Source organism: Tamandua tetradactyla, chromosome 6 (genome assembly GCF_023851605.1).
Source record: "Tamandua tetradactyla isolate mTamTet1 chromosome 6, mTamTet1.pri, whole genome shotgun sequence".
In the NCBI taxonomy this organism is placed as follows: Eukaryota; Metazoa; Chordata; class Mammalia; order Pilosa; family Myrmecophagidae; genus Tamandua; species Tamandua tetradactyla.
The window spans coordinates 2,926,524-2,950,362 of NC_135332.1; the positions used below are offsets into that span (position 1 = coordinate 2,926,524).

The 23,839-nt window shown below is 43.8% G+C and overlaps 1 protein-coding gene across 8 annotated transcripts in view; it reads left to right on the top strand.

The window, feature by feature from the left end:
- The window catches only part of LOC143686957 (myosin light chain 4-like), a 52,041-nt gene extending 29,695 nt beyond the window's left edge, over positions 1-22,346 (top strand). For 6 of the 8 annotated variants that reach the window (XM_077163461.1, XM_077163460.1, XM_077163463.1 and 3 more), the window contains 6 exons: positions 4,436-4,463; positions 10,033-10,182; positions 11,770-11,943; positions 12,455-12,532; positions 13,104-13,148; positions 21,907-22,346. In XM_077163461.1, coding sequence (XP_077019576.1) covers positions 4,436-4,463; positions 10,033-10,182; positions 11,770-11,943; positions 12,455-12,532; positions 13,104-13,132 — 459 coding nt within the window. In that variant the 3' untranslated portion in view covers positions 13,133-13,148; positions 21,907-22,346. Of the gene's footprint in view, positions 1-4,435; positions 4,464-10,032; positions 10,183-11,769; positions 11,944-12,454; positions 12,533-13,103; positions 13,149-13,623; positions 13,955-21,906 lie in introns of those variants that run through there. The other 2 variants (XM_077163459.1, XM_077163464.1) reach the window with 2 other exon arrangements.
- Positions 22,347-23,839: the final 1,493 nt, after the last annotated feature.

Sequence of the window (23,839 nt, forward strand, 5' to 3'; positions counted from 1 at the left end):
GCGGAGCGCCTGCACGGGCTGTAGAAGGGGCAGTGTGGGAGAAGAGAACACCACACACCTGAAGTCAGAATGACGTGGCCCAGCGCTGACAGTGAATACCCTAATGTCTTGACGCAGCTCAGAAATTCCCTGGGCCTTAGTTCCACACCTATAAAATGGGGTGGGACAAGAAGGTCTTTGAGGTTCCTTTTGGTTCTGAAATGAATGATCTTGGATATGGAGCTTAAGCTTAAGGAACTGGGGCACGGACAGACATTAGCTCCAGAGCACCTAGAATTGCAGGCTTGGAAGCCAGCAGAGATCAGATGTCATGCAGTCTAGTAATCTCATTTTTAGGTGAGGAAACTGGACCTAGAAAGGCAAGGTGGCTTTTCTGCTTCTCCCAGCTTTACTCTTCTTTATCTTCTGAACTTTCAGGGCCTAAATATTCAGTTTAAGAGAGTTCTTTGCAGTGGATAAAGGTTTTAGTTGTTTTTCTGAACATTTGATTGGCTTTCAACTCTGCAAAACAATGCATGTTTGTTACAAAAATTTCCATTAATACAAGAAGTGAAAAAAGTTAAAAACTGAAAATTGCTCCTATCCTTCTGTCCTCATCCACCAAGTCCCCAGGGGTATCTCCTTTTAACAGTTTAGTGTGTACCCATAGTGAATTTTTTGATGAACACTCATTTTCCCCCTATAAATGGGATTATAATATAAATTCAATTTAGAATCAGACACACCTGGGTAATCCCAGCCCAAAGTAATTAGCTGACTCACCTTGCCTAAGGTATTCAACCCAAACTCCTGGTGTGTAAAATGGGGGTAGTTATAGTATCTACTTTATAGAATTGTGATGAGGATCTAACGAGATACTATATGAATAATGCCTAGCAGTGCCTGGTACACACACACACGGAGTACAGAGGACACAGAATGACTTAGAGGTAGAGTAAAAACTAGATTACAAATTTTCTGGCCCTTGATCCTGCTGACTCTGCTTCTCACCTGCACTAAGCAATTACTTATTAAGTGGTCAAAACTTGTGGAATGATTGAGGTTGGTGGGGGCAGCAGAACAAGGGATTTGAGTTCCTGGGATGCCTGCTCTAGAAAATGGAGGATTTCATCCTGCCTCATGGGCGACTGTGGGACAGTGTGGGACAGTGTGGGTTGGCCGAACCAGCTGTTGCTCAGAGCTTCAAGCTAGAGAGCTGAGCCTCAAACAGAGCTGAGGGCCCACAGTGGATCTCAGCTTAAAGGATCTTGGCTTAAAAGGAATGTGCAGTGGGCTGCCCCTGCTCAGGAAGAGCTAAAAAAAGCCTCATGCTGCCCTGGGCTTTGTGTGAGGGTTATCAACTGCTCAGGTCAGCTCATCTCCCTGGCCAGACTCTGGCATTTTTGAGAGGGTCTGTTTTCCTGGCCCTTCTAGGTGGCCACCAACTGGTAGGAAGGGGTCAGCCTGTCCCAGAGGTGGAGGCCATCAGAAGTTTGAGGTGTGGGAAGAGAGGGAGGGGCTGGTAGCCCCAAACCTGGTGACAATACACAGTTGTCAGCTGTACCCTGCTGGTGTTTCTTCCTTTTATAGTCAGCAGCAGTTGCTCTTGCTCTTACCCAGCCCCTCTGTGGGGGCTCCTGCCTGGATAAAAAGGGAAGGAGGCAGCCCAGTCTCCCATCTCATCTCTCAGGCACTGCATCTCTTGCTTCCTTCTTAGGTACCACCTCCACGAAAGACCCCAACAGGGTAGTATGCCTCCCAAGAAGCCATAGCCTAAGAAGGAGGCAGCCAAGGCAGCCCCAGCAGCAGCCTCTACTCCTGCCCCAGCCCCCGAAGCCCCCAAAGAACCTGCATTTGACCCCAAGAGTATAAAGGTGAGTGAGGCACAGCCATGGGAGGGAGTGAGGATGACATTCAAGATCCTGTTTGCCCTGGAGTTAGGAATCTACTTCAATTGATGGGGGCTAGACTCGAATGAAGGCTGTGGTCTTCATGCCCTGAATTAAAATTCCATGGGGCAGTGGAGCAGATACTGGGGCTGGGGAATGCCATCTAGGGTTGTAGGCCTTTTCCCTCAAGAATAGGTTGATACACTGTCTGAGGAAGCTCTGCACTGTCACCCCATATTAGCTCAGGGGAGTTGGGAATGGTGGGGAAGTGCAACCAACCAACTTTACAACTTTTTTTAAGGCACAGTAGGGGCCACCATTGTGGAAAGTTTGGAGGTCTTATATCTTTATGGAGAAAAGACACAATGATAACAGGCAATGCAGCTTGCAATGAGTGATGTAAGCAGTTGGAGCTGAGTTCTGGGAGCATGTTCCCGGATGTGCTGGGGCCTGAGAGGGGCAGGAGAACTGAGGATAAGATGAGAGGAGACTGGCCCTTTCTATCCTCTTTCCCTACCCAGATAGGTTCCTCCTGCTGTAGCCTCAGTCTGAGCTCCCATCTGGAGTATGCAGAGGACTGGCCCGTCCCAGGCTGAGACCTCTCTCTAACCTGGTGAGAAACCTGGGCCTGGGTCTCTCTGTCTCCCCAGTCCTGTTCCCTTTCTGCCCTACTCCCTTCATAGTGGAGTGTTCCTCTCCTTGAGCTGATGGAGCCCCTGCCTGCTGACTCAGTCATTTAAGGCTTCCCAGCTATCTGGCCCAGCTGCTGAAGGAATGGAACTGGGAGGGGGGACCGAGGAGGGAGGGGCCAGAAGCCATTGGAGAGTGAAGCAGTTTTAAGCCTTGGCACCAGAATGTAAGAGGTCAAGTGGCTACTGGTACGAAGAGCTATTAATAACTAGTTGGGAGTGGTGGGCCCCTAGGGATCTCAGCCCTTAGCAGGGCTGGTTGTGGTGGGGAATCAGGCCAAATAAGAACCCAGGACTAGGATCTGTGACGGGTATGTAGGGAAACAAAAAACCCAGGCCTCTAATTGTGTGACCCTCCCTGGCCCTTCAGGATTCTTCCCCACATCCCTGTCCAGGGACCCTGTGATTGTTCTGCCAGGGCCCCAGCATTGATCCATAGTAATCCCCTACAAGGGACAAGGGTTTAGCAGGGCTGGCTTGGCTAAGACATGGAGGGAGTTGCCTCCCCTGGACTTGGTTGAGCAGACTGGGGAAACAGATATTGTGTACGATCTTGAAGTTACCTGAAAGTTTTCCTAGGTTATATATTGCTCCCTCTCTGGGCAGAGCTTGGCAAGAAAAGCTGACCATCTCCCTGCCTCAGGATCCTTCTTCAGTTTTATCTCTGATTGATTCTGGTTAAGTACCATTCCAACTGGGCGGCCTCCACCAGGCCTAGTCTCTGGCATCTGGGCAGTAGCTTCTTAGCGACATAAGACCCTTCCCTCAGCCTATCATTTCCCTCCATTCATGCCCCTGGACGCCCCTGTTTATTGCTGCTAATTGTGCTTCTCTTTGCCATGTTTGAATTTTCCAATCGTGGGAATTGTTAAATTTATTTTAAAGTGGAAAAAAGAAAAGGTGTCTTTCATGAGGGTCATATCCCCTACTATTGCACTTACTCAGTTCCTTTGCTTAGAAGATTCTTTGTCCAAAGATAGAGCAAAAGTAAACATAAACCTAATACGTGTGGCTATGACCTGATTTGATGTTTTTATATTCATTTTCTTACATGTTTGCTCCTGGGCTTAAAGCATTGTGAAGTAAGGCATACCACACCTTTTCCTCAGAGTTAATGCAAATCATCCTTTACTTTGGGGAATTTCTTTAATTTCCCTAAACAGCCCATTCTGCCCTCACTCTTTAGCAAAGTCCACTCCTGGGCACAGCTAGTATCCTTCCTAACCTAGAACAAACACTTCCTACCCACTCATTGGCCCATGCCAGCTACCTCCAAGGGTCCTCATTAACAGAGGACATATGAGGAGATGGAATGGCCATAGCACAAGCAGTAGGCTTAGGACCAGGAATGGTGGTACATGAAGAAGATGCTCCAGGACTGGTAACCACCATCAGTGGAGAGAGGACTGGGGTGGGAGAGGGGATAAGAACAATCAAGTAATATACAAGATCCTGAATTAAAATGATGACTCATATTTATTGAGTGCTTCCTATATGCCAGGCATTAATGATGAAAAATAAAATCCCTGCTCTGTAGGAAACCTGGCTTCAAGTAACAGGGTACACATAAAGGCATGACTAGAAATCAATTCTAGTGGTGCGGTTCTAGAGGTGTCCAAGCAGAATATTTCTCTTTCTCTTCCCCTCTCTCCCAGAGCCATCTCTTAATGTGCAGTATTGAAGGAGCTTAGGAGGCCATATTTAATTTAGAGTGGACTGTTCTAGGTAGACTGGTTTATTGCAGTTAACCCACAGTCTCCTTTCCTCCCCAGCAGTCCCCTGCTAGAGGGGACCAGACTTCAGTGGAAGCCATTTTTAATTCCCTTTGGAAGCCTTTAGCAGTGCCAGCCCTCACTGTCCTGTTTTCCCTCCCAACAGATAGACTTCACTACTGACCAGATCGAAGGTGAGTACGAACAACTTCACCTCCCCACTATCCTCTCTGTCCCACTATCCTGGAGAAGAGGAGGAGCAGGAGTCAAAATAGTAACAGCCATTGTCATCATCATCATCATCATCGCTGTTCTAGTCTGCTAGCTGCAGGAATGCAATATATCAGACACAGAATGGGTTTTAAAAAGGGGGAATTTAATAATTTGCTAGTTTACAGTTCTAAGGCCAAGAAAATGTCCCAATTAAACAAGTCTATAGAAATGTCCAATCTAAGGCATCCAGGAAAAGATACCTTGGTTCAAGAAGCCCAATGAAGTTCAGGGTTTCTCTCTTAAATGGAAGGGCACATGGTGAGCACAGTCAGAATTCCTCTCTCATCTGAAAAGCACATGGTGAACACGGTCAGGGTTCCTCTCTCATTTGGAAGGGCACATGGCAAACATGGTGTCATCTGCTTGCTTCTTCTCCTGGCTCCCTGTTTCATGACACTCCCTAGGAGGCATGTTCCTTGTAGAAATGTGTACTCTAAAGATACCTGGAATGTGCTGGTTTGAAAGGATGTATGCCCCCTAGAAAAGCCATGTTTTAATCAAAATCCCATTTCATAAAGGTAGAATAATCCCTATTCAATACTGTATGTTTGAAACTGTAATCAGATCATCTCCCTGGATGATGTGATTTAGTCAAGAGTGGTTGTTAAACTGGATTAGGTGACAACATGTCTCCACCCATTTGGGTGGGTCTTGATTGGTTTATTGGAGTCTTATAAAAGAGGAAACGTTTTGGAGAATGGGAGATTCAGAGAGAGCAGAGAACGCTGCAGCACCACGAAGCAGAGAGTCCACCAGCCAGCAACCTTTGGAGATGAAGAAGGAACATGCCTCCCAGGGAGCCTCATGAAACGGGAAGCCAGGAGAAGAAGCAAGCATGATGCCGAGCTCACTACTTGATAGAGAAACCCTGAACTTCATCAGCCTTCTTGAACCAAGGTATCTTTCCCTGGATGCCTTAGATTGGACATTTCTATAGACTTGATTTAATTGGGAAATTTTCTGGGCCTTAGAACTGTAAACTAGCAACTTATTAAATTCCCCTTTTTAAGAGCCATTCTGTTTCTGGTATGTTGCATTCTGGCAGCTAGCAAACTAGAACAATCGCAAACCTATTTTGAGTACCATCTGCATGCTAGGCACAGTCCTAAGCAATTTCCATGGGATAACTTATTTTGTTCTTAAAATAACTCTGTGAGGTCAAGACTATTAACACCCCTATTTTATAGGTGAGAAAACTGAGAAACAGAGGTGGCAGGGCGGGGCGGGGGTGGCTGGGAACTTGCCCAGTCTCATACAGGCAGTCAGTGGTGGAGCCAGAATTCAAACTTTGGCATTCTGACTCCAGACCTCTGCTCTCAGCCACCCTGCCATACTGCATGGAGCATAATAGATGCATAACAAATGCTAATGCCTTTTTTTTTTAATCCCCATTCTCAAATCTACTGTCTAAAATATGTAGAAACTCTCACTTCTGTTCCTGTCATTAGAAAGCCCTACTTAGATTACCAACTTCCTCTTCCCCTAACATCAAGTTTGCTAAGATGCTCACCCACTAATAGTGGCAGGGTCAAGGGTGACTTGGGGGTGTCCTAGTCTGCCTGTGATCTACATCAACTACCTCTCCCTATCTTTGATGAAACAACTTATGTTGTCTCAATCTTCTATAAGCTGTTGTTAAATGCAGCTTCAAGACAAGCCTTAAAATCTCCCATCCTCCAACCATATTGTTGTCCCTTAACTTCCCATGTGTAGGGGTCTGATATTTGAGAATGAAATATTTCATTATGCGACATCTGCATATCCCCACTGTAAAACAGGACTCACTTTCATTGTAATTGATCCCTCTGTTTCTCCCATCAAATCACTCCAGGACATAAAATCATATGGATTAGAAGGGATCTTGAAAAATCATCAGGTCCAACCCCCTGATTTTAAACACACACTATGTTTTTTTTTGTTTTTTTTTCACATGGGCAGGCACTGGGAAACGAACCCAGGTCTCCCACATGGCAGGTGAGAACTCTGCCACTGCAACACCATTGCCCACTTCATACACTATATTTTTAAAATTAAATTAGTACATGCACAAACTAAAAAATACTTTTCTTTAAAAAAGTATATTTTGAAATTATTTTTTAAAAAATCATTTACTTTTTAAAAGTAAATAATAAAAAATAATAGGTTTTTTTTCCCCTTATTTTATCTTCATGCTGATTCCTTTCCCCAAGACAACTAGTTAACAGGTCTTTAGGTATCCTTTGAGAAGAAAGTATTGTGATATATCAGAATGTATATGTACATATGTGTGTATATATAAGTTTACACAGATTGAGCCATGTGATACATACTCTTCTGTGCTTTTTTTCATTTAATAATATACTGGATATATATCACACTTAGTTAGCTTATCCATAGGCATATTTAAATAAAGTATCCATATAATCATTGTAAAGCCTGTGTTTGTGCAGTAAGTTTCACAAACCAATTTAAAATTAAGACAACAGGGAAAAAATTTACAAATTTAGATAGCAAAGTTCTTAAATTCTAAGTATTAGACACTAACTTAAATACCATTTGACCAACTATCAAAACAGTGAATGTTCTCAAAATATCAAGTAGAAAGTTCTTACAAATAATCTGTTTTGCTATAGTAATGACCTATGTTTTATAGTTTCCTGATTTCAGGAAAATATGAAGATATAAATATGTTTGCAATTAACAAATGGAAATCTTAGCCATCTAAAATGGATAACTTATTTTATCCATAGGCATATTAAAAAAATATCTAAGTAATCATCATAAAGCCTGTTTGTACAATATGTTTCATAAAACAATTTAAAATTAAAGTAAGAGGAAAAGAAGTGTAAATAATAAAGTATCAGTGGTAGAGAGTTCAAATAGAGGCTACTCTAGAGGTTACCCTTACACAAGCTGCAGGTCGACCTTGCTGCCTATCATAACTTGCCAGACCGCAACCAGGACCATTCCAGCCAATCCTAAAGAACATCTAGGGCAATATATGATTCCACAAGGGTTCCAGCACTAGAATAATTTTCCAGAAACCTGCAATCTCCAGATGGGTCCCTGGTCCAGTAAGTCCTGAAACCTAGAGGGACCAGCCTCTCCAGAACATCAGATAGTTCCATCTCCCTACCCCATATTAGTGACAGACCCTTCTATATATGAAAAAGTTAGGATGGCCATAGCCCAAACACCCCTAAAGAGAGGGATGGAAAGATCAAAGGAGTTATACAGTGAAGACAGGATTTAACAAATGAATATGAATGCTGAATCATTAAATTGATACCTCTTTTAGTCTCCAGTATCTTAGAGCAGCTAGAAGTAACAACCTAAAAATGGAATTATAACCCATGTCAAACTCTGAAATCTGTTCTACAACTAATTGTGATGCTGTGCTTTGAAATTTATTGCTTTTTGTATACATGTTATTTTTCACAAAAAAATAAGGGAAAAAAGTCGATTGTGATGATAAAAAAATATTTAAGCCTTCTAGCTTCCTATATTCTGGAGCAGCTAGAAGGAAACATCTGAGAGGATCGTATGGTAGCCCATGACAAACTTTGGGATCTGTCCTGTAACTACTTGTTGAAGAGTGCTTTGAAAACTATTGCTTTTTTATTTCTTTGCTTTGTATGTATGTTATACTATACAATAAAAAAAGTTAAAAAAGAGAAAAAAAATTAAAACAATGAAGGAAAAGATCTATAAGTACAGATATCAGGGTTTCTTGAATTCTAAATATTAAACAGTATTTTAAATACCACTTGATTAACTATCAAAACTGTGTGCATTCTCAAAATACCAAGTAAAAAGTTATTGCAAATATCAACTTTTCTATAATAGTGAGCTTTGTTACTAAATATGTTCAAATTTTTTGTTTCAAGAATTTATTTTATCTAATATTACTATAACTGCCTGTGTTTTTTTTTACCTTTTTTTGTTATAAAATATAATATATGTATACAAAAAAAATCCTTTAAGAAGAAGGTAGATAATACTTCCTTTTTACAGAGGAGGAAACCAAGGTTCAGCCAAGTTAAGTGACTTGACCCAGGCTATACAGTTAAGTGGTGAAATTGGGATTAGTTCAGTAAGATAATAACGGTATTTTTTGAGCATTTGCTATGTGCCAGACATGTGTTAAGGTTTTTACATACATTGTATTTCATTCTCACAAGGACCCAATGAGGTAGGAACCATTTATAGAGAAGAGTTGTAGAGAGGTTAAATATTTACTTGTCCAGGGTCACACAGTTAGCAAGCAATGGAAATAGAAATTGAGCTCAATTATTCAGTAATGTTAAAGACATCCACTTTTATATCTTTTAAATGCATTTGAAATCTAATAAAGAGTCACAAGTAGATTTGGGGAACTTGCTTTGATATGTGGAATGATTTGTAAGTAATCCATATGCAGCCTCTAAGTAAATATGTATTTCTAAAGGATTTAGGCTTAAAAACAGCTTTTCTTGTAAGTGGTTTATGCATACCTCGGTTTAAACTCTTAATCTGCTTAGTAAATATAAGTAACTTCAATGCTAATCCCAGTCCAAATTATCCCCAGTAATGAATTGGTTGAGTCCAAATTACTGAGGAATTGAGGTTCTTTGTAAAAGACCTGATAGTGCCTTAATTTGACCTTGCCCCTCATTTGCCTGCGTTAATACCTTTGGGAAATCCAATCCCTATAATTCTGTACTGGCTTCAGAACTGGTATATATAATAATTATCACCCTTTGTTGATTCATTTACCACGTGCTAGACGCCCTGCTTGGCATATTGTATAATCCTCCCAGCACTCCACTCAGGTGGACATTGTATCCCCATTTAGGACTATGAAAGCAAGGGCTCAGAAAGGTTAGTAGTTTGCCCAAAGCTGCATGTGGGTCAGGGCAGAGATAGGGTGATCTGCCTGTAAGGTCATATCCTGTGACCTGGAAGGGTCCTTCAACCTGGAACATGCAGTTCGGATTAATAGCTGGCTCTGGAACAGCCTTTGCAAAGTGCTTCTATATGTTGCCACCTCCTTTGACAGTCAGTAACTTGGAAGGGTTGGTGGGATGGAGTCTTTACTCCCTGTGTGTTGGCTCAAGGAAACTGAGACCCAGCTGGGTTTATCCTGTGCCTCATGGCAGAGCTGAGAACCCAGGGTTCCTGATTCCCACTCGACTGCTATGTTTACTTCCCTGCCATTTTCAGCAATCAAGAACCTCACCTGCACCAGGGAAGGAAAGGCAGGGAGGGATGGAGACAGGAGACATTGAAATTGTTGAACAACTGAGGGATCAGAAGATATTCCAGGACCAGGGATGGAGGTGATCTTGGAGACCCCTGCTGGGCCAGGCTGGCTCTTTAGTTGTCAGAAGTTGGAAGGTAGCCGAGGGGATGTATTGAAGTATTTTAACAACCACGCTGACCTACTTTTCAAGCCTGGGTGGAGGCTGATCAGCCACCAGCCACCACCTTCACTTAGGCCCAGGAGGCTGCAGCTGTATCTCCTCTCTGCAGAGTTCAAAGAGGCTTTTTCATTGTTTGACCATACTCCAACTGGAGAGATGAAGATCACCTACGGGCAGTGCGGGGATGTGCTGCGGGCCCTGGGCCAGAACCCCACCAACGCCGAGGTGCTGCGGGTCCTGGGCAAGCCCAAGCCTGAGGGTCAGAATGGGCCATGGTCTGCCCCTCGGGCTGTGGCCTTGGCTCCTCTCCCAGATCTGTCTCCTGTCCATTACTCTCTTCTCCCTTTAGCCCTCCGGGACCAGCCTCACCTCCCCAGGATACCTTTGTCCCATTGGATCATTTATCCAGATGCCCCTGGCATTATTTAACCCTTGAAGAATGTTGCCTGGACTTGTTCTCAGATCATATCCCACGTGATATTGTTCCCCCAGGAGGTTAGGAGTTCCTAGAGGGCAGTAGCTACATTTTATTTCTTCAGTATCTTCTCCTGACTTCCTGGGTGGCAGGACATTGAGGCAGGAAGGCTCGGTGACATCTGATAACTCATCGCCAACTGCACACCACTGCCCAGAAACTCTCAGGGGAAGTGTGACAGCATAAGATTTCCCAGGACCATTGCGAGTTGCATCACAATTTATTTCAGATAATGATCAGAGCACTGAAGTTTGCAAATTATTCATTTTATATAAATCCAAGCAGATTCAACATTAGCTCAATAATGATGCTTCTTTCATTTACATTCTGGTAGCTTTGAGTGAGTGAGAGTTTAGAAAGTGGTACTTTGATAGCTGGCATCCTAGGAATTGTACAAGGGAGTGTGTTCCATTTGTGAATGTCATCTGTCATGGGTGGCAGAGTAAAACCAATGAACAGCAGCTCTAAAACATGTACCTCCTTCTCAGAGGTGTAGGCATTAGGTGGGCCAGGCCAGCAAGAGTGGGCAGTCTTAAGAGGCTTCCTGGGCCCCACCTTGGTCCCTCCTCCTTATTGCTTGGTCTTAGCTCCTTCTCCTCCTCCTCTTGCTGAAGATACCAGTCGGGGTAAAAGATGTGGGCAGGAACGGCCCAGAGGCTCAGAGCTTGCCCTTGTTAGCAGGGCTACTTAGAGGCTGAGAGATACCTGGACCATTTCCATTTTGGGGGAATTCCTGGGTTATTATAGAAAAAGTAAATACCATCATTTATGGTATTTAAAATTTGTTTTTATCTATTGAGTTAAAACTCCTAATACCCTTTAATGGAGAAGTGTGTTACTCACAAAATAACTGCAAATTTACAAAAATCATTGGTTCGCAGTAACTCCAGGCAGTGTGAGCTATTAATAGGGCACAAATACAGAAATTATGCATAGTTTCCTTTTTTTTTTCAATCCTATGGGTTCACCTCTGTGACAGTGTGTCTGACACATATCACAAGTCTAAATTGTGAAAGTGAGGCCTGGGCTGTGTGATCCTTTGGGCCCCTCAAAATGCTGCTGCTACCGTCATCAGCTCTTGTGCCTGGTGGGCCATGGGAGCTTGGTGTTCTTGGGTGGACTTCTGCCCTAGTCCTTTTGTTAAAAAAAAGGATGCCCCAGAGCCAGTCTCCTGCCGAGCTCTGTAGGCTCTTGTCCTCTGGGATCATGCATGCCCCACCCAGAAGTGGCTGCAGTCTAAGAACTGGGTGCCAACAGATTGCAGGGCTGGGTGTTAGCCTGGTGGGGCTGGGGTGAGGCCCCTTCCTGACCCTGTGCTCCCCTTGAGCTTATGCTCACATTATTTTCTTTCTTCCCCATGTCCACTTAAAGAGATGAGCACCAAGATGCTGGACTTTGAGATGTTCCTGCCCATCCTGCAGCACATATCCCGCAACAAAGAGCAGGGCACCTACGAGGACTTTGTGGAGGGGCTGCGTGTTTTTGACAAGGAGAGTAATGGCACAGTCATGGGTGCTGAACTTCAGCATGTCCTTGCCACCCTGGGTATGCAGTAGGCAGAGGCTGAAGCCTAAGGGAGAGGAAGGTAGTGGGGGAGGCAGTGAGGTGCATATGTTGGGGGATAATAGAAGGGTTTCCTAGGCTGAGGGTCACAATCTGATCCAGGCCCTGTTTCTCTGGGCTTTTCAGGCACGATCCTCCCCAGCTGGGTTTGCTCATCAGGTAAGGGTTTGGGAGAGAAAAGGAGGGCAGGTAGGCAGAGCAGGAGGCGTTTACTGCTGGACCCCAGCAGGTGGGACCCAAGGTTTTCTGTGCTTGGCTTTGCCTCCAGCACTGGGGTCCTGGTTTACTTATCCTTTTGTGGCTATAAGGCAGAGGAGAGGTCTCATGGACAGGACAGGGCCTCCAAGACCCCTGGCTCCACTCTTTTGGGAGAGGCTTGTATGACTGCTTCCCAGCCTCAGGGAGTCTTAGAGCTTCAGACTTGAGGGAGTACTTGGGTTTTGCTTGCCTCCTCTTGCCGTCTGTAAATAAGAAGCACTTCCCACCACCCCAGGAGAGAAGATGACTGAGGCTGAAGTGGAACAGCTGTTAGCTGGGCAAGAGGATGCCAATGGCTGCATCAATTACGAAGGTGTCAGATCATGCCCTTGCTCCCCAGGGCTATTGGAGGATGGGAGGGCGGGCACACCTGGACCGGTTATGAGTCTGCAGAACAAGTCCAGGAGCTAGGAAGGAGGTTTAAGCAGCAGATGGACATGGGTGCCCCAGGGTCATTGGTTTTTCCATCCTGTGAATGAGAGTCATGGTATAAAGGGAGGAGCATGGGTTTTGTAGCTAACTCTGTGATGTAATAGCTTTGTGACCTTGAGCAAGTCACTTACCTTCTCTGAACCTCAATTTTTCATCAGGAAAATTGGGGTGATACTGGCACCTTTCTCATAGGGCTGTTGTGGGGTTTGGTTGAGATATGTGGCTCATTTCATCTATGTCGAGTATCAGGTCAGGGAATGAACACAGGTCAGGGTATGAGCAGGATTTAGGTCTCTCACCAACCCTCAAATAGGAGAAGGAATCACTGGAGAAGTGGTAGTGGGAAGATTTCAAATCAGGCAATATAGGGAAAGAGGAAGTTTTAAGGAGCAAAAAGAAATAAAGAGCTGCTTAGGGCAAGTCCAGTGGCTGATTTTCATCTTCTTTCCCAGCCTTTGCCAAGCACATCATGTCTGGGTGAAGCAGACTTCTCCAAGGTGAGTGCAGCCTCTCCCTTCTGGTCCCTTCTGTGCCATGTAAGGGTTTAGGAACAAAACTGCATGTCCAAGAGGTCTTCTATTCCAGCCCTGACCCCTTGAGGAAATTGCCTGGGATCCTGGCATGAAAGCAGCACGGCCCTGGCCCATCATTTCCCCTCTGCTCCTAGCACTCCTACCTCCCTTCACCCCACCTTCTCCTGCCCTCCCTTGTCTTTTCACCCTATCTTGACCCCCATCAGTCACATCCTCCTGCCACTCCCAGGTTCCCTCAGACCTGGGGCCTCTTGAACAGGCTCCTGGGGTAAGAAGTAGGATCCCAAGTGGAAGACAGTGTCCCCAGCCTGTGCTCTTGAACTTCTTCCTCTCCACTCCTTTCCCTGGGCTCCTCTGGGGATTGGTGCTGTCCTAATATGTGGTGGGGTTTGTATAAGGGGTTGGGTTGGGGAGGGGAAATGTGCTTTCCATCTTTCAGGTGCCTGGCCCTTGGCTTTAGCTTCCCAGGGTGAGTTAGCAAGAGACCCTGAGTGACTGAGCTGGAGCTGGAGTCCTGGACCTGTCACGGCACCCCAGCCCCAGAGACCGCCCTGTAAACAAGCAGCCCAGGCAAAGTGGGGCTGATTCTAATCAGTCTCTGAGTTATTTTTGTGGTGGTCCCATCTGAGGCCTCATGTATATTCCTCAGAGAAATAAGCAGTATCTAGGGGCTAGAGAAGCAAGGACAGAAGCCCACGGATCTGAAAATGGTAGGGCCAGACACATAAGCAGTGAATTCTGGTGGAATCTGCAGTTTGAGGAGAGGTAATCTGGAGGAGGCTCACTCTCTCCTCTCACCTCCAGGTGGCAGGCTGGAAACCAGACGCTGAACCGGGGGTTTTCAAATGGCCCTTGCTGCTGCTGCTTGTTTTTTTTTTTTTTTTCATCACACAGTTGTTTATTCATCACCATGATCATTTTTTAGAACAGTTGCATCACTCCAGAAAAATAAATAAAAGAGAAAATACACATATATTCCATACCCCTTACCCCTCCCTTCTCATTGACCACTAATATTTCCATCTACCCAATTTATTTTAACCTTTGTCCCCCTATTATTTGTTTAGTTTTTATCCATACTTTTGATTCATCTGGCCATACCCTAGATAAAAGGAGCATCAGACACAAGGTTTTCACAGTCATCACAATCAATATATAAAGCTATATCATTATACAATTATCTTCAAGAAACAAGGGTACTGGAACACAGCTCTATAGTTTCAGATACTTCCCTCTAGCCACTCTAATACACCATAAACTAAGAAGGGATATCTATATAATGCATAAGAATAATCTCTAAAATAATCCCTTGACTCTGTTTGAAATCTCTCAGCCACTGAAACTTTATTTTTTCTCATTTCTTTCTTCCCCCTTTTGATTAAGAAACTTTTTTCAATCCCTTGATGTCAGATCCCAGCTTGTCCTGGTATTTCTGTTCTGTGTTGCCAGGGAGATTTACATACCTGGGAGTCATGTCCCACATGGAGGGGGAGGGTAGTGAGTTCAGTTGCTTCATCAGCTTAGAGAGAGAAGCCACATCTGAGCGAAGAAAGAGGGTCTCTGGAGGCCTAATTTTAAGTAGGCTTAGTCTTTCCTTTTTAGGAATAAGTTTCATAGGGGCAAACCCCAAGATCGAGGGCTCAGCCTATTGATTTGGTCGTCTCCACCGCTTGCAAAAATATCAGAAATTCTCCGAATGCGGAAGTTGAATATTTCCTCCTTTCTCCCCAGTCCCCCAAAGGCACCTTGCAAATACTTCTTTATTCATTGCCCAGATTACTCTGGGTTATATCGGGACATCACACTAACCTGGACAAACCAACAAAGTCTCATGCCCTATTCAAGATTCCATGTGCTTATGGCATTCAACTAAACTGACCGACCATACAAGTGAAATTAGGAAATGCACTACCCAAAATATAAATTTTGCACCAAATAAATATCTTTCCCTTTGGCCTCACACAGAAGTTGAAGTTTTAAATTAGGGACAACATCATTCTTTACCCTGTATTTTGATTTACCTTAGTCCTATCCAGATCAGCTTCATTCGTATCTCTTGTAGAAGTCTGATCACTTTTTCAACTTTTTAAACATTTCCTGTATGCAGTACTGCTGACTGTCATAGCTTCAGAGCTCTAATTCTGAGTCTCAGGTGTCATATAAATACCTGAGGTTTCTGGGAAACCAGGTTATAAACAAATAGCTTAGTATCTCAGAATTCAGAAATAACAGTTACAACTCCTGAATATATGTGACTGCTGTAAGAGCTTATAATGTAGGATCCTTTACAGTAGTCCCCAACTGGATAACCCATGCTCTTGACTTCACCGAATTTTTAGCAATAGTATTTTGTATGCTGTATGGTGAGGTCATATTTCATTCTTTTTCTGTGTGAGTATCCTGTTATTGCAGCACCATTTGTTGAATTGTTTGTTTGTCTTTGTTTGTTTGGAATGTGCATGGGTTGGGAATAGAACCCAGGTCTCCTGCATGCCGGCAAGAATTCTACTACTGAACTACCCTTGTACCTCCCGTTCACCGAGTTTTTATATTAAAGTTAGTCCTTGTGAGTGAGGCATGATAATATTTGTCTTTTTGTTCCTGACATTTCATTCAACCTATAACCCTTCAGGTTCATTCACAACCCTTCTTGACGTAGACCCTTTGGGTGCCTCTTTTCCTCAGTACCCAATCAGCCCTGCTTGTTCCTGGACATTTCCCTGACTCCCTCCTGCAAACTCTGGGCTCTAGACCCAGGAAGCCAGGGCAGGGACCAGATGAGGCTCAGGGTCTGAGGAGGCGGGGCAAGGGAATGGGGGAGAGGTAAGGGGGATGAGGGAAGAGGAGAAAAGCAGTGATCGGGGAGAAGGAGAAAGATGATGTGATGATGTTAAAGAAACACACATGTGAGCAGAAACACATATTGGAGTTCAGACCCAATTGCCCCAGTATGGAGGTCCCTATGCCTCCCTATGTCCCCATGGTGGGCATCCACTCCTCCTCACAGCCTTTCTGCTGCCCTGACAGTTGGGGCACCCAGTCACACATACTTGCTTGCCTTGGGAAGCTGAGAACCAAGAGCCCAAATTCAGCCCTCTCAGAATTTACAGTATGGCTCTGGAGACAAGACTGGAACCCATGGAACATTTTCTTCTTTGGGAAGGGGTTCAGGTACCAAGAATGGACACGTTCTATCATAAAACCAGAGATCATTGTACAGCTGGGAGGCGGTTTATTGAATTCAATGTTTTTTAAACTTTATTTACTCATAGTTTGGCTGTTATAGTTTTTCGTTCAAACCATGTTTTATAGGAGAGCCAATGTGTGAAGCAGAAGGTTGCAGAGCTTCTCTGGATAACGTGGGGAGGGGTCTGGGTTCCAGCATTTTTGGGTCTTTAACTGAACTTCTTGGAGCACAGCTAGAAATTCACTGATTTAGTCTTTTAGACCTTCCAGTGTAAAAATAAGGAAACAGATCCGAAGAGGTGAAGTGATGTGCCCAGGTTACAGCAAATGGAAGTTGAGTCTGGATGCCCTGAATTCCATCTTGTTGCCTTTTTCAACATACCAGCATACCTTTGATTTTTTTTCCAAGTTTGGCTCCTTTCCTTGAATCATTCTCCCCAAACTGGAATGCAAACATTTTTCCTCAGTGTTGAGAAACCTTGTCAAAGTTTCCTCCCTCTATATCTTTCTTTCTTTAACAAGTATTTATTGTCCACTGCATGCATTTATGAGAAATTGGGATTAAGGATCCCAATTATCAAAAAACTGAAAATGGGTTTTCCCTGCCAGAGTAGCTTAAAGCCCTGCTAAGCAAGGAAATAAGCGTCCAGGGACTAACTAGAGAATGAACCCCAACTGGCATCATTAGCAGGTTAATGCCAGCTGTGTATAGAATAAGTTCCTGTGAACTTGAAGAAAGGGAACTGGAGGAAGTGAAGTATGGCAAGGAACCTTTCCTTTGGAGCTTCCACTTGGATCTTTAGGTGACATCTTAAAGGAAAAGATGCCCCAATATTAGGCACTTAGGCAAGAAGAAAAGCTTCTTCTGAATCATTCATTCAATAGACACTTTTTGAGTGCCTACTGTGTGCATGGCCCTGGGTTGGGCTCTGGGGATATACTGAACACACAGATATGGTCCCTCCCCTCATGGAGCTTACAGTCTGGTGGGAAGACAGACATTAAAGGAATTGTAATCGTGACATGTGACAACAGTCAACATTTATTGGACGCAGTATCAGTTATGATTATATTTGGCTATAAGTTATGGAGACCAAGGAATAGTGACTTAAAAGAAATATAAGTGCATTTCTCCCTCCCATTGAAGCCCAGAAGTTAGTAGTCCTGGGCTGTCATGGCAAAATCCCCGGGGACCCAGGCTCCTTTTATCTTGTGACATTGCAGTGTATGATATCTGTTCCCAAGGTCACATAATGGTATAAAATAGCTCAGCCATCACTCCCACTGAAGGAAGAGTTCAGGAGACATTTCTTGCTTGGTGACTCTCTTCAAGAGTGAGCACAATGTTTTCGACACACCTGTGGTATTGGGGTTGTCCTTTTGAAGACAGAACAAATTCCCTTCCTCTTAGTCATCCATGAACCCCACCCCCAGGCCCTGAATAAGCTTCAGCCCCTGCCCTACCTGGGAAGACATATGGGTAAAAGGTATCTTTATTTCCTAGATTTTGTTTGACTCCTAAAAAAATCATATGGCTTTTAGGAATGGGACTGAGCCCACTGTGTTCTCTTTCACCATCTTGAGTGCTTTTGAGAGTCCCCCTGCCATGCTCCTGAGGGGTGGCAGACTGTGGGCCTAAGAGGGCAGCGCCTTGGACAGGTAGAATGAGCTCAGTGGGAGAGGGAGGGGAACAGGTGTCCCAGCTTCAGGGCAGATTTGAGGTGGCTACAGCCTAGAGCCAGTAATGGCAAGGCCTCATGATAGGATGATGGGAAGTGACCAGACAAAGAGCAGCTGCCGTGTGGAGGAAAGGTGACCGAGTGAGCCCATAGGCTGGGCTTCCTGCCTCTTGGACAATGCTTCAATAAACATGGATCCCAGTATGGCTTCCTTATCATTCCAATCCAGGTGAACAGACGCTGGAGAGAAAGCTTTCTGCCCCAGAGAAGAGAGGATGGGCAGCTTCATTTAAAGTTCCAACTGTCAGAGGGGATGAGCCAGGGGAGGAGATTTAGAAAAGGCCTCTGTTTATCCTCTCCCCACTCCTCTCCTTTCCTACCTCCTGCCTAGAGGTCGGTGGGTATGTCCTGGCTCCTTGAGAACATCCAGAGACTCTCCACCTGGAGAGAAGGTGGGCACAGCAGTCTCTAGAGGTGAGGTGACCATGAAATGGGGTCCCCAGTTGTCAAAGCTGATTTTCAGAGAGAAGATAATATCTTCTCGACTTATTGAACATGTGCTATGCGCAGGACATTGTGCTAAATAAGCACTTCATATAACATTCTCTCATAGCAATTTGTAAGGTAGGAATTATTATCACTATCAAGAATTTTAAAATACCACCTAAAAAGAATAGCAATAAAAAGCCCTGTTCTTTTTTGTTCAAGGTTTATATCCTTTATTTATTTATTTATTTATTTATTTATAACATGAGCAGGCACTGGGATGTGAACCCGGGTCTCCGGCATAACAGGTGAGAACTCTGCCTGCTGAGCCACCATGGTCCACCCAGTATATCCATTTTTTAATTTAATCGATCCAGTTTGATTTCTTTCAAAATGTTGTAACACCTTCCCCCGTATTTCTTTTTTTAAAGTGTTTTTTCTTTTTATTGTAAAATACAACATACACAAAGCAAGGAAAGAAAAAAGCAATAACTTTCAAAGCACATTTCAGCAGATCCCAGAGTTTGTCATGAGTTGCCATTCCACCATCTCAGATTTTTCCTTCTAGCTTCTCCAAAACACCTGAAGCCGGAAGGAAAATCAAAACAGTGATTCAGCAGTCATACTTGTCTGCCAAATCCCACCCTCTTTGCCATATCTCCTCCCTGTCCTCTGATTTCCCTCCCCATCCATAGGGATCCCTGGGCAATGCCTGTTCTGACCGCCTCGTGCTGAGAAGGGGTGTTAACACTAAAGGATAGGGGGATGCAACTAACTGATAATCCTGGAGATGCTGGTCCCCCTGGGTCCCAGGATTCACCTGACCCATGAACACTCTGGGAATTATAGGTTCCAGGAAAGCCAAACTAGTGCATGAAACCTTTAGAGAACCTCATTTTGAGCCCTAGGTGTTCTCAAGTTATGATGTTGTTGGGGCCTAGCAAACCATGTGATTAGCATTATCTAACTGAAGCTTATATAAGAGTAGCCTCCAGATTAGCCTCCCGACTCCATTGATCTCCCTTGGTCACTGATGCCCCGCTTTATTATTCTTCATTTCCCTTCTTTGGTCTGGAAGGTGTCATCAATTCCATGGTGCCAGGGCCAGACTCATCCCCAGGAGCCACACCCCATGCTGTCAGGGAGACCTTCACCCTTGGATATCATGTCCACGCAGAGGGGAGGGTAATGATTTGCCTTGTAGAGTGGAGCCCAGAGAAAGGCAGCATCTGAACAACAAAGAGCCTTCCTGGAAGCAACTCTTAGGTCTCATTATGGGTAGTCTGAACTTCATATAGAAATTTGTTTCATAAGTGCAAGCCTCAAAATCCAAGGCTTGGCCTATTTTCTTGCAAGTCTCCAATGGTTGAGAGGGTACCTGGGGTTTCCCAGTTGGGAAAGTTTAATAGTTATATATATAATAGTTATATGCATATATATATGGCAGACCTGCAAGGGACTCTGCCAATATTTTAAAATTATCAGCCCATAGTCTGAGATGTATCCTGGTATTACATTAAGCCACATACAACTACACTCATACCCGTTCTGGACTCCAGGAGTCTGAGATGTTTGAATGAACTATCCAGAGAGGCTGATCTAGATTATGTGTTACAGAATATTTAGGTTCTAGACATAACAAGCCTCTCTGCCTTTGGTCTCATACAGCAGGTAAAGGTCTAGAGTATATACACTAAGAAGCCCAACTCTTAATTTTTTCAGTTTTTACCCCTCCAGCTGAAGGCTGTAGCATGGTATAATACTAAAATTCCTAAACACCATTTTCATCAAATTGATTCCCAGTTACAACTATAAAAGCTTCCTATTGACTATTGGGCCAATAACATTCAGGGCCCAAATCAAGGCTCACTTGTTCCCTAGAACTTTCCCTACTGCCACGAGCAAATGCCCTCCTTGAACTTCTCTGCACTAAGAAGTCATAATTTAGTCACTTTAACACTGTTGTCAGATTGGACCTGAAGTTGCCAGAGGTAGAGGAGACCCTGTAAACTTCAGTTGAGTATAATTGCTGAGGGCCGCTAGAGTGTATTGCTGTCGTGTGTTTGGCACTCTATAAAAACTCTTTTTGGTTACTAGGGCTTTTAAAGTAGGATGCATGTTGGTGAGATGGCTGATGGTGCAATACCCACCTCACACCACTAGATGGCAGAATTGCAGCAGTATGCATCCAACAGGACGCCTAAGCAGGAGCACACAGAGGTTAACTATAGGAAAACTGATTTCCAGCCTGTGCTGGAAGGAAATTTCCGAAGTCATAGTCCATTTCTATGCCTTTAGGAAACCGGAGGTTTCATCCACTTTCAAAAATTCAGAGAGTTAGTTTGCTTGCTTCAGTACCCCACCAAAGTTTTTGCAATGATGAGTCATAGAGAGACAGTGACCCGGACACATGGAGACCTGGCTTCTAGTCCATTTCTACTATGTCAGGTACCAACTCCCCACTAAGCTTTCATTCCATAGGTAGCAAAATGAAGGAGTTAATGAGATCATCTTTAAAGTCCTTCCCAGGTCTCTGATACTGGTCATTTAGAACTTAATTAACTTCCTTTTTCTATATCCAGCTTTAGTTCATTTGTTTTACTTTCAGACTTGTGGGGTATACATGTTTAGAACCTAACGTGATAGAAAACTCAACTGTTAATTCAAAATGGTTATTAAGTAGTAGGTGCTTTGGGAATTTAAAAACAAAATCACCCATGATCTTTTCCTCCATGAGTTAATATTCTATTTATGGAAAAATGATATACACATGAAAAGTTACATCATGGTAAGACACTATAGAAGAAAACATACCAGGTAGTGTATGTCTAAGGACTAAGAAGAAGGTATGGGGTCAGAGCTCTAACCGCTCAGAGAGGTGGGACAGGCATAGATGGGATGTAAGTAAGAGAAGAACCCAGGGAAAAGCACAAGGCACCTTCTTCTTCTCCAACTATAACCACGGTGCCTGCCTTTTAGGATTTGGGTAAAAAGAAAGAAGAATAAAAGTAGAGTGAGAAAAAGAACTGGAGAATGGACTCCAGGTGAGAGAAGGAAAGAGAGAGGGTGAATGGGTGAGCAGGGATCACCCATTTAAAGGTAGAGAAGTAAGGCTAAAAAACCTAAGATGTGATGGGAAAATACTCTTTTTTTCTCATAGAACCACAGAAGAAGCCTAGGCTCTCAGCGTTAGAAGAGACCTGTAATTCGAACCCTCCTTTAAAAGTCTCATGAAATGATGGTCCAGTGTTCACGTGAATACCGACTGAGACACAGGACTCAGTACCTCCCTAAGTAGCCCACCCCCTTAGGGAAAATGGAATTTCTTCTTTTGTATTTTGAATTGTATTGTATTACATCTGTCCTCGTAGGAATCTGACATCTCCATCCTGAGGCTTCTGTCTACTGGTCCCGGGTTTGCCTTTCAAAGTGTCCCGGCAAGGATCGAAGACCATCCTGCACGTTAGAAGTCAGCATTTCCGCTTCCCTCGGCCATTTTCCTCAGGAACCTCCAGCCGGTGCTTGTTCCAGACCGCGAGATTCAAGCCACTTAACATGGCCAGTTTGCTCTCTAACTTGTCTATCTATCTGGGATCTCAGTTCTCTCTTGTTGACATCATTTTCACATGTTGGAGTTTGGAAATCAATTTTCTTGACAGAAAAAATGGAACTGAGCAGAAGATAAAAGTTGGGGAGCCCTGCTAATGTCGTATGCTAGAACAAAGGCTTGTGTCCCCGCTGTTCTTCTTGCTCTGAGCATAAGGAAAAACATAGTTTTGTTGATTTTAATATATTAAAAAATTTCACCTCACTTTGGACTTATACCTTCTTGGTTCTCCTCTCACAGCCCCATGGCCACAACGTTATATTCATGATTAGCTCTTGGCTGCCCCTCTTCCCTTCTAATAGATATAAGGACCCCTTAGGACTCTCTTTCCCTTCCTCTCCCTTCCCCACCTATTTCCTTATTTGGTTGTTTGCAATTACATTGTTAGAATTTCACTTTTGCTTATCATCCCTTCGTCTTGCCGTAGTAACAGAGGTTCTTTAAGCATAAAAGACCCTTGTGGGCACATTTGTGCTTTTTTTTTTTCTTTCTGAGAAGAGGATTTATACTTTTCATCATATTTTCAAAAGGGGTCAGAGACTCACAGAAGGTTAAGAGCTGCTGTTTCAGAGCCGTTGTGGGATTCTTTCTTTCCCTCAGCATTTTGACAGTGCATCTGGTGTGGCCAGCCTTCCTCCCAGGCTACCACAAACCCTAAGATAGCACTGTCTCCTTCTCCCAGGACTCTTCTTGCTTCCACTTCTTCCCCCACACTTAAATTTAGAGAGGCGGTTCTACTTCTTACTTTTTCCTTATCTGTGGTCCCATTTGTAGCTGAATAAGCATCCCTACACGAGCTCCTCTGAATCCTGCCCCAGATCCAGTTGAATCTGCACACGACATCCATCCTCCAATGGCATCTGAGTGCCCACAGGCTGCCCACAGCACTGTGCTGTCATTTCTGCTCCTCTCGTCTCTTCTAGTTCCTGTGGCCTCCACTGAGCTTCCTGTCTCAGACGGGCGAATTCTCGTAGATGTGAATCTTCTTGATGATCAGATTTTATAGATTAAAATATACACTCTGTCCTACCTGTTTAATTTTTCTCTAGAACTGACTCCATCGTCAGTTGGAGATGATTCCCATCATGTGAAGTCTTGGTCATACCCAAGAGAGAATGCACACTTTTTTTTAATAACATTTTTAATTAAGATATATGTACAAAAGAGCAATAAATTTAAGATACATTTTAACAAGTAGTTATAGAACAGATTGCAACGTTTGGTATGGATTGCAGTTCCACAGTTTCAGCCTTTTCCTTCTAGCTGTTCCAAGACACTAAACAGAAATATCAATATACTAATTCAATAGTTGTACTCATTTGTTAAATTCTGTCTGCTCTGTTATAACTCCTCCTATTTTGATCCTTTCTCAACATGTAGGGATAGTTGGGCATTGCCCATTCTAACTTTTTCATGTTGAAAAGGGGTGTTGACAACGTGGGATAGGGGATGCAACTGGTTAATATTCTTGGAGAGGCTGGCCCCTTTGGGTTTCAGGACTTATCTGGCCTAGGAACCACCTGAAGGTTTTAAATTTCTGAAAAGTAAACTTAGTATGTACACTTTCTTTAAAATCTTAGTCTTTAAAAAAATTTTTTTTTAAACCATTCCTATATGACATTACTTCTTAGAGACAGAGATGTCATTTTGTAAGCAAGGACTGTGGTCAGTAAAGGGACAGTGAGTTGAGGGAGTTC